An 11,894-nucleotide genomic window follows, 5' to 3' on the forward strand; every position below is an offset into this window, starting at 1 on the left:
GAATGACAAAATGAATATACCCCCATCCTTCGGGGGTGGGTATAAAAATTGAGGTTTCTTTACCAACTTCATAGTAACAAGAATTTAGGCAATTTTCTATTTTGAAAAATGAGGATAATAATTTTCTTGGGTGGCAACACTGGACTTGATATTAATTTATTTCGTATGTATCATAGTTTTAATTACTTTCTGCATTTGCATCACCATATGAACTTTGCCCATGGGCTGATTGGTAATTATACAATGTTTAGATGAATATCAATACGAGAATTTCGTATCGTTTCGTCTTTCCAATGGCAGTTAAAGGTAATTATCAATATTTTAGCGTAACGTTGTTAAATGAAAAGAAATCTACTGATTTTCCATTGAATTCTGATAAAACAACATATGTAGATGCAAATATGAATGTATATCTATGTATGTATGTGTATTCTTAAAGGAAAAAAACTTATTTCTTCTTTGTGTATATAAAGGGTGATTTTTTTGAGGTTAGGATTTTCATGCATTAGTATTTGACAGATCACGTGGGATTTCAGACATGGTGTCAAAGAGAAAGATGCTCAGTATGCTTTGACATTTCATCATGAATAGACTTACTAACGAGCAACGCTTGCAAATCATTGAATTTTATTACCAAAATCAGTGTTCGGTTCGATATGTGTTCATTCACCGTAACGTTGCGTCCAACAGCATCTTTGAAAAAATACGGTCCAATGATTCCACCAGCGTACAAACCACACCAAACAGTGCATTTTTCGGGATGCATGGGCAGTTCTTGAACGGCTTCTGGTTGCTCTTCACTCCAAATGCGGCAATTTTGCTTATTTACGTAGCCATTCAACCAGAAATGAGCCTCATCGCTGAACGGTGAATGAACACATTTCGAACCGAACACTGATTTTGGTAATAAAATTCAATGATTTGCAAGCGTTGCTCGTTAGTAAAAATGTCAAAGCATACTGAGCATCTTCCTCTTTGACACCATGTCTGAAATCCCACGTGATCTGTCAAATACTAATGCATGAAAATCCTAACCTCAAAAAAATCACCCTTTATATAACGTATTTAACAAAAATAGAATAAAAAGCAACCAATAAACAAATTACCTGTAATTTTCTGGAGTTCATTATTGTAGAGAGATTTGTTCCTCCAATTGAGATAGATAAACATTTTGCATGGATACTTTGACGAGTTCAAATGTATGGCAAACAATTCTTAGAATAAGCTGGCAAAGCTTTGGATTAGTTGGTGTGTTCTAGTCCATCTAACCATTCTAAATTAACTTCATCGCAGTGGCATTGACTGCTGGCAAAATTATTCCATATTTCTACGAAAAAGTTGTTAAAAATAAATAATACAACAATTAAATTGATATAAACTAGGTGTTAATGAATGTATACGGGGCGCCGAAAGGCACCACAAACTTATTATTTATTGATTTCATGGAAGACACTTAAATTTGAATTTGAATTGAATATTACAGTTGTTGTATAGTAATTTTCTCCTTAGAAGCCACAAAACAAAAACAGCGCTCAATGTCGCTGGCTACATGACAGCGGGCATGCAAGCGATATGCATTTGTAATGGCTTATGGTTGCTAAGATGCGATTGTTGTGGCTATTCATGGTTTCTTGATTAATTATAAATATTTAATTGGATTTGCATTTTCTGTGTTGTTTTTGAATGTTAAAGAATAAAACATTGGCAATGTGAGGCTTGGCTGTTGCTACAAGCATCATGCATCCCATTGGTTTTATTCCCAGTGTTTGGCATTCAATGTAAATTTCCATTGAGTGTGGAAAGCTTTACAAAATACTCGCACCTTTGAATATAATTGAATTAATGTGATGAAAAAAAAAACATATAATTTCAAATATATTACTGGGAATACATTCATTCAAACTAAAATATTTTTAATATGCTATGGAATTCAAATATGTATACTTTGAATTGGAACAAAAATGCAAAAAATTAAAGAAATCCACAAGGGAAAATGTACTAAGTTCGGCAAAGCCGACATGTATTCTGCTCAAAATTTAAGCATGCTGATTGTGTTGAAGAAATCATATCAGGGAATGAATGAAACTTCTAGGGATTCAATAAGTCGAAACGGGTAAACGATTTATATGGGTGCCTTATCCAATTATGAAGCCATATGGAACTTAATTGGTGTGGTTGTTGGAATTATTAAATTTACTTTAAACAGGGGCATAGGCGTCTGAAGTCAGACAAATTTAAGCAATTTTTGCCCATAGTAATACCAGGCAAAACAAAGCCTTTGGTGGCTTAATGGTTATCAGAGCTCGTTATCAACTAAGCTACCCATGATTTAGATCATACCATTTTTGAAGACCCCCTGGCCACTAACGATTCGGCATTATATCATGTTTGATAGCCAGATTTGTATTCCACTTTACATTACAGTCCTTTCATTGCTGTCCGATTCAAGTGTAAGCTAAGGGGCCTCCTTTTTGTAACCAAGTCCATACGGCGTGCCCCAATGCGACACCTCTTTGGGGAGAAGTTTTAACATGGATGCCATACCATTTCTATACCCTCCACCATAGGATGGGGGTATACTAATATCGTCATTCTGTTTGTAAATCCGCGAAATATGCGTTTAAAACCCCATAAAGTATATACAATATATTCTTGATCGCCATGATATTTTAAGTCGATCTAGCCATGACCGACCGTCTGTCTGTCGAAAGCACGCTATCTTTCGAAAGAGTAAAGCTAGGCGCTTGAAATTTTGCACAAATACTTTTTATTAGTGTAGGTCAGTTGGGATTGTAAATGGGCCCAACCGGTCCATGTGTTGATATAGCTGCCATATAAACCGATCTTGGATCTTTACTTAGTGAGCCTGTAGAGAGCGCAATTCTCTTCCAAATTTAACTGAAATTTTGCATGAGGTGTTTTGGTATCACTTCCAACAACTGTGCTAAGTGTGGTTTAAATCGGTTCAAAACCTGATATAGCTGCAATATTAACCGATCTCTGGTCTTGACTTCTTCAGCTTTTATTTGGCTTTAATTTTGCACGAGGTGTTCTATTATGACTTTCAACAACTGTGCTAAGTATGGTTCAAATCGGTTCATAACCTGGTAAAGCTGCCATATAAACCGATCTTGGATCTTGACTTAGTAAGCCTCTTTGGCTGAAATTCTGCATGAGGTGTTTTGTTATGTCTTCCACAGACTGTGCGCGCAAATCGGTACATAACCTGATATAGCTGCCACATAAACCGATCATGGGTCTTGACTTCTTCAGCTTTTATTTGGCTGTAATTTTGCACGTGGTGTTTTGGTATCACATCCAACAACTGTGCTAAACATGGGTGAAATCATTTCATAACCTGGTATAGCTGCCATATAAACCGATCTAGGGTGTTGACTGCTTGAGCCCCTTGAGGGCGCAATTCTCATCATATTTGGCAGAAACTATGTACAACAACTTCTCTCATGACCTTCAACATACGTGTCCAATATGGTCTGAATCGATCTATAGCCTGATACAGTTCCCATATAAACCGATCTCCGGATTTTGCTTCTTGAGCCCCTACAAGGCGCAATTCTTATCTGAATGGACTAAAATATTACACAATGACTTCTATAATATTCAGCATTCAATTCATTTATGGTCCGAATCGGACTATAGCTTAATATAGCTCCAATACCATAACAGTTCGTATTTTTTGTTTGCCTAAAAAGAGATATCGCGCAAAGAACTCGAAAAAATGCTACCCATGGTGGACGGTATATAAGATTCGGCCAGGCCGAACTTAGCACTCTTGTACTTGTTTCAAAGGCTATAGTTCCTCACAAATGTAGCCAGCATTAGGAGAGGATAACCACCGCTGAAAAATTTTCTGATGTTCTCTCCAGGATTCTAACCCAGGCTTTTAGGGTCATAGGTGAGCTATGGCCGCCATAGCTCGCTCTCTCACCCTCCACAAAAGCCCTAGTCTCCAAAATCCCGATCTCTCGTACATTACTTAAAATGTCTGTACCTCCACAACAAAGGCTGAGGAAAGAAACCGCCATCGCGACTCTTAAAAAAAATCCAATTTAAAACTTAGAAAGCTACATTGTTTTATTCAATTTATTTGTAGTGTAAAAATGTTTTTTAAACATTTTGTTTTTAGTTCTCATGCAAGGGCAGATGTTGGGCACTATGTAGACGGACCATAGGCTCGAAATGGGGTCTGACTCCGACGATAGTCCACTGGCTCTACAGGAGCGTGATTAGACCCATACTTACTTACGCCTCAGTAGTTTGGTGGACTGCTATGGAGAAAAAGTGCAACACAAGGACCATACAACAGGTTCGGAGAACATGTTGTCTTGGCATAGGCGGAGTGATGAGGACTACGAAATTCGATAGGACGGCGAAAATCCCATGGGGGGATCCAGATCGTGAGAAGACGAGGCTATTACTGAACGTAAGCAGGAAGGAGGTCAGTATAGCTATTAGCATCCTAACGGGACACATAGGACTACAAGGTCACTTATGTAAAATGGGTGCGGCAAGCGATAGCATGTGTAGGGCATGTGTGGAAGATAATGAAACGTTGGAGCATTTCCTTTGCCATTGACCGGCTTTCGCGTTTAACAGATACCGGCACTTAGGTGGAGACACAATACCAGACATGAACCATCTTAGGGGAGTGGTATTGAAAACAATTAAGGATTTTGTAAGTAGCACGGAATTCGTAACTTAAAATTTTGCTTTTTAGAGTTTACTATATAGTTTTTATAGCTCACAACAAGCCGTTTACTGGCTTAGGTGTATTTCTATAGTGGCATGGGGCGGATTAATATCTGAACCCTCTTTTCAACCTAACCTATACTAGGTAACTGGAACTTATTGTAAACTGTACCAGTCTTTATTCATGTTTCCATTGTATTTTCCTATAGCTGATAATAACCTTTGTACAAAATTCACTAATTACTTTATAACGTATTAGCTTTAGTTTTAATATCTTTTACATTATCTTATTAAACCATGCGCAAAGTTTTTAAATTTTTATTGACGTAAGTGCGATCATATCTGTCTTTATGACGTACGAGTATGTATATATAAATGTATATGCGATTGTTGTAATGAAATAGTAGTAATAAATTATTTTTCAACAATAACAAAACTGACAAACGCTGCTATCAATTAGCAACGAAGTTTTCTGACCCCAATATGCAATGAAGCATTTCAGATTTATCGCTAAGAAATCTTAAATGCAGCGCAAAATGGTTTTGAACTCTATCGCATAACCCTCAACTCAATTATAAAATAGAAAACAAATGCCCCAAAGAAAGTTCTAAGGCGACAGAGTCTACAGTCAGACAAACTGACTAAGAAATTGATACATTATTCATTGAATAGATTTAATATCATATAGCGGTGCTTTTCCAGTTATGTCAACAACAAAACAATCATAGTTGAAACCTTGTAAGCTACTTTTTCAAGCATATGTGCATATTACAAACTAGTGGCCATTAAGGTTCCTCACTAGAATTGAAAACATTTTGAAACATTGATTTGTAAGTTTAAGCAATAAAGATTAAAACGTCGCATAATGGTCCAAAGTGGAAAAAAATTGGAAATAAGTCCAGCTATTTTAATCTCAGGATACACTTTATAGATTTTGAGAGAATGATATTTGAAGTTTTGCAAATGAATTTGTCATTAACCTTTATATTTCGCAAACTAAGTAAGATGTATAGAATTTTCTTGGTAATGGAAAAATCACGAAAACTGGCCCATACTCAAAACATTCGCTAACGATTCGTAGAGAATTCCCTTTATAAGATTGCCCAAACCGATCAAACAATACACAATTCTTTGAATTTTTGATAAGACTCGCAATTGAGAATGTCATCTTGTCATTTGTACAGTTCTGTATGTTTCGTTGAGTATAACAAAGGATAGGGAAATTCTATGATAAAACCTTAGATCATAAAAAGAGCACATTTTGGGACACTTAGGTAAAATTAAGCATTTAAGCATTTATCATTAAGTGATTTTCTAACCCTTAAGAGTACATGTGTTTCAACTAATGTAGGTAGCTAGTTCACTATGTGCATATCCTGTGGATGGAAATAGGATCAATGTGTGTTGTATTTGTTGTCCTTCGATATTTAAGATTGTACAGTTTGTAGGAGTCTATATAGTTTTTGTAAGAAATAAAGAGGAGTTCTATTCTAGACACCATTCAATACGGTCGTTCATTTTATTTCTCGGGCTAACAAACTTATTGTTTGTTTTATTTGGCTTAATTTGACATTCTCAGTGTTCATGAGGCCTTTCCACTTTTTGTTTTTGGCAAGAAACTTAATTTTCTATTATTGAACCCCAAGGAGTACATAGGTGAACTAATGATATAACGAACATGTAGCAAACAACTAAGTTCAATTTTTGTTCGCGAAGTTCATTATCTGTCAACAAGATTTTATACCATTGGGTTGAGTGTGGGCATTATATTTAAGAACTATAACACAGCCAGTTCTTAACTCCTCTAATTCTTGGCATGCATATTTGCCTCATAAAACAGAATTCATAATATGCAGTGGAAACTTTGTCCAGGTTCCAGATATTCATCCTGTATTTCACTCCAACGTCTGGACTCAGCAGTCTTTAAAATCAGTGCTGGCTTACATTTGCACTTTCTTTCTTCTTAGCATAGCTTACAGATGTTAGTCGTTGTAATAACTGATAGCCGAACCGGGCCCGCTCCGCTACGCCTTCTTTAACTTTCTAATATCTTTTTACGTTTGGGACACTTCGCCCTGAACGTGTTTATAGAATTCGTGCCACTGTATCCTATGTCCAATTATAACGCAGAACGCCTGCGTCCTGGCAATAACAACGGGCAAAATTTAAAGCGTTGGTGTTTCTCTCTTAATGCTGGCGACATTTGCCATGCATGGTCATGTAAAAAATTCTCCCCAAAGAGGTGTCGCACTGAGGCACGCCATTCGGACTCAGCTATAAAAAAAGTCACTTATCATTGAGTTTAAACTTGAAACGGAAAACTTTGATTGATGTGTGACAAGTGTGCCCCTTGTCGGTTCCTGGGTAAATTTTTACTTCACTCCCAAATACCTTTCTTTTGAGTCCCATATAGACATGGTCGGCTTATATGACCATTTGGGGGTACTTGGGGGTGGCGCGACCTCCCATTACTTGGACCTATTGACGAATACTTCTCATTTGCGGCCCATATTGACATGAACGTCGAAAATAACTGCTTAAATGAGTTTTTGGGTTGGGGAGGCCCGCCGGGTACTTGGACCCAAATTTTATGACGATAAATACAATATTTTTTTTCTAGTCTCCAATAACTTTCATTTGACACCCATATTGTTCCTATTGGTCCACTTTTGGTTTTGGATGGCGTTGTTGAGGTAAGAGGAGAGACCGACCCCATCCAATGTATATAACAATTATATAGCCTATGTTTCCGTCAAGACAAACTTACACAATGTGTGAAAATTTTAAGAAAATCGGTTCAGCCGTTATTGATTCTACGAAACAAACAAATGCCATATAGTCATGATGGGTCATATGCCCATTTAAGGCGTTTTTGGGGGTAGGGTGACCCCCTACACTTCGATCTGATTTTATATGCCAGATTCGTAATCTACTCCTGAATACCTTTCATTTGAGGCCCATATCGAAAGCACGCTAACTTTGGAAGGAGTAAAGCTAGCCGCTTGAAATTTTGTACAAATATTTTTTATTAGTGTAGGTCGGTTGGGATTGTATGGATCTGTCCATGTTCAGATATAGCTGCCATATATATATATTGGGACTTGACTGCTTGAGCTTCTAGAGGGCTCAATTCTCGTCCGATTTGACTGACGCGGTGTTTTAGTATCGCTTCCAACAACTGTGCTAAGTATGGTTTACATGGGTTCATAACTTGATATAGCTGACATATAAATCGATCTTGGGTCTTGAATTCTTCAGCCTCTAGGGGGCTCAATTCTCGTCCGATTGGACTGAAATTTTGCACGTGGTGTTTTCGTATTACTTCCAACAACTGTGTTAAGTATGATTCAAATCGGTTCATTATCAGGTATAGCTGTGATATAAATCGATCTTGGATCTTGACTTCTTGAGCCAATAGAGCGCGCAATTCTCATCCGATTTGGCGGAAATTTTGCATGAGGTGTTTTGTTATGACTGTGCTAAGTATGGCACAAATCGGTACATAACCTGATATAGCAATAGCAATGGCAATCATTTAGTAAGGCACCCTAATGTTAATTTTCGCTTGTAACTTCTATAGGTCTTTATGAGTACATTAACATTTTTACAATTAATTGTTAATTTTCCCCGTACTAAGTCAAGTTGCGTAGTTGGATAGATTCTCTGACTAATACCCCAAAGCCATATATGATTTAGCAATTACTCTCATTTACAGTGTGCAGCTAATTGTTTAATCAATAAGGTTAACTAAAACAACAATTTAGCAGGACAAGTGCACACCGTTCGGCACCGTTCGATCGATGAACAAACTTTTTTTTTAAACAGGTAGTTAAGAATTGAATTAGGAAATTAATCTCTGACTAACGATGATCTTTTGCTCTAAATATGGAAAACGGGTACAATGTGCAAGGGAAGTGTTCCCAAGTGTCATATATATGGAAACATGATATTTATTTATTTTATTAAAAACAAATCAAATGTGTCATACATGCAGAACAGAGAAATAACCCAAATTTTAGGTTATTTAGAGGATAAGTATTATAAAAATTACCAAACATTTAAGATTTCTCTCATATGATAAAAGGAAAGAATTTCTGTGATATTGGAGATATAATATCAAGTTATTGTCCGGATCATAATTGAACTGAATGTTGGAGACCGTAGTAGAAGTCGTGTAAAATTTCAGCCAATTCGAATAAAAATTGCTCCCTTTAGGGCTAAAATATAGACCGATCTGAACCATATACGGCCAAATTGAAGAGGGATGACGAAGGATATAATACAACTCACTGTCCCAAATTTCGGCGAAATCGGACAATAAATGCTTCTTTTATGGGCCCAAGGCCTTAAATCGAGAGATCGGTCTATATGGTAGCTATATCCAAATCTGAACCGATCTGGACCAAATTGAAGAGGGACGTTGAAGGGCCTTACACAACTCACTGTTCCAAATTTCGGCGAAATCGGACAATAAATGCTTCTTTTATGGGCACAAGACCCTAAATCGAGAGATCGGTTTATATCCATTTATATTTACAACATATTATTTGACACGTATGTTGAAGTTAATGGGAGAAACCGTTGTACAAAATTTCAGCCAAATTTGATAATAATTACGCCCTCTAAAGGCTCTAGAAGTCAAGATCCCAGATCGGTTTATATGACAGCTATATCAGGTTATGGACCGATTTAAACCATACTTAGCACATTTGTTGGAAGTCATAACAAAACACGTCTTGCAAAATTTTAGCCAAATCGGATGGGAATTGCCCCTTCTAGAGGCTCAAGATGTCAAGACCCCAGATCGGTTTATATGACAGCTATATCAGGTTATAGACCGATTTCCACCATACTTAGCACAGTTATTGGAAGTCATAACAAAACACATCGTGCCAAATTTCATATTATATGATAGCTATATCAAAACATGGACCGATATGGCCCATTTACAACCTGAACTACACCTGAACACTAATAAGAAGTATTTGTGCAAAATTTCAAGCGGCTAGATTTACACCTTCGAAAGTTAGTGTGCTTTCGACAGACAGACAGACGGACATGGCTAGATCGACTTAAAATGTCATTTCGATCAAGAATATATATACTTTATGGGGTCTTAGACGAATATTTCGAGGAGTTACAGAATGACAACATTAGTATGGTGGAGGGTATAAAAATAATTAAATATATAGGCTGTTGTTGTTTAATTACAAAAGATAAAATTTTCAATCACATTTTATATGAAATATTTTTTTTTAAGTTTCAATTAAAAGATCTAATGAATCAATTAATTTTTTACTTGAAAGTTTAAAAAAATTCAATCACTATAGTAATTGAAAAAAGTTCATATTCAATTAAAAAAATTATTGAATCAATAAAAGTTTTAAATTAAAAATTTAAAAAATTTCAATCACGATCGTAATTGAAAAAAAATCCGGATTCAATTAAAAGATGATTGATTCAATTAATTTTTTAATTGAAAATATTTCTATTTTCGAAAAAAATTCGTGATATTTTTTTCAGTGTGCAATCAATTTTCAATTAATCGCCACCAAAGCAAGCAGATAGCATTCTCTTATTACAGTTTCTCAGGTGTAGGATATTATATAGTCGACTCTGCCCGATTTTGGTCTTTGTATACCTATACCACCATAGGATAGAGGGTATATTCAATTAGTCATTCCGTTTGCAACACATCGAAATATGAATTTCCGACCCTAAAAAGTTTATATATTTCGGATCGTCGTGAAATTATAAGACGATTTAACGATGTCCGAATGTCTGTCCGTCCGTCTGTCCATCCGTCCGTCTGTTGTAATCACTCTACAGCCTTCAAAAATTGAGATATTGAGCTGAAATTTGCACAGATAAGTCTTTTTACTGCAAGCAGGTTAAGTTCTGGAAAGGGCGATATCGGACCATATTTGGATATAGCTGATATATAGACCGATCTGCCGATAAAATCTCTGAAGCCCATTAAAGCTTTATTTATTACCCGATTTTGCTGAAATTTCAAAACAGCAAGTTGTTTCAAGCCTCCCAATATTCGACCGAAATATGGTTCAGATCGGACCATACTTAGATATAGCTGCCGTATAGACCGATCTGGCGGTTAAGGGTCTAAGACCCATTAAAGCTGCCGAAATTTCATTTTGGCCCACATCGGTTCAGATTTGGATATAGCTGCCATATAGAACGATCTCTCGATTTAGGGTCTTGTGCCCATAAAAGAAGCATATATTGTCCGATTTCGCCGAAATTTGGAACAGTGAGTTGTGTTAAGCCCTTCAACGTCCCTCTTCAACATGGACCATATCGGTCCAGATTTGGATATAGCTACCATATAGATCGATCTCTCGATTTAAGGTCTAGGGACCATAAAAGAAGCATTTATTATCCAATTTCGCCGAAATTTGGGACAGTGGGTTGTGTTAGATCCTTCGACATCCCTCTTCAATTTGGCCCAGATCGGTTCGTATTTGGATATAGCTGCCATATAGGCCGATCTCTCCATTTATGGTCTTGGGCCCATAAAAGAAGCATTTATTGTCCGATTTCGCCGAAATTTGGGGCAGTAAGTTGTGTTAAGCCCTTCGACATCCCTCTTCAATTTGGCCCAGATCGGTTCAGATTTGGATATAGCTGCCATATAGACCGATCTCTCGATTTAAGGTCTTGGGCCCATAAAAGACGCATTTATTGTCCGATTCCGCCGAAATTTGGGACAGTGAGTTGTGTTATATCCTTCGTCATCCCTCTTCAATTTGGCCGTATATGGTTCAGATCGGTCTATATTTTAGCCCGGCCGAACTTAACGCCTTTTTACTTGTTTATCCATAGACTGTTTAAAGTTTTAAGAACATTTTTTCGATTTCATATCTTTAGCCAAAAAAGTGTACAGATTTTTGTCATAGGTATATCGCTGAAATTTGGACTTGTGACTAATTCGGATTCATTCCTTTGTGTATTTTAGTTATTTCTACGTTTCATTATCATTGTCATCGACTACGATTAATAAACAACACTTTTTACATTTAAACAATTAATTGCCCTGTATAATTTTGAGGAACATAAAGATCTGATTTGAATTCAAATGCGGAAATATCAATAAATCTTCAAGTTTCAAGTGATTCCATGGAAATCATTTCACTATATTTAGCACGTAGTAGAGCAAAATAATTAAA

The 11,894-nt window shown here is 36.5% G+C and overlaps 1 protein-coding gene across 1 annotated transcript in view; it reads right to left on the reverse strand.

The window, feature by feature from the left end:
• LOC106085413 (ejaculatory bulb-specific protein 3-like) overlaps window positions 1–11,894 on the reverse strand; it is a 43,682-nt gene that overhangs the window by 9,115 nt on the left and 22,673 nt on the right. Inside the window, exon 3 of the mRNA XM_013249646.2 lies at window positions 1,107–1,327. Within this exon, the coding sequence (XP_013105100.2) occupies window positions 1,107–1,127 (21 nt within the window). The 5' untranslated portion in view covers window positions 1,128–1,327. The remainder of the gene's footprint in view (window positions 1–1,106; window positions 1,328–11,894) is intronic.

The sequence above is a fragment of the Stomoxys calcitrans genome, chromosome 5 (genome assembly GCF_963082655.1).
Source record: "Stomoxys calcitrans chromosome 5, idStoCalc2.1, whole genome shotgun sequence".
Taxonomy (NCBI): Eukaryota; Metazoa; Arthropoda; class Insecta; order Diptera; family Muscidae; genus Stomoxys; species Stomoxys calcitrans.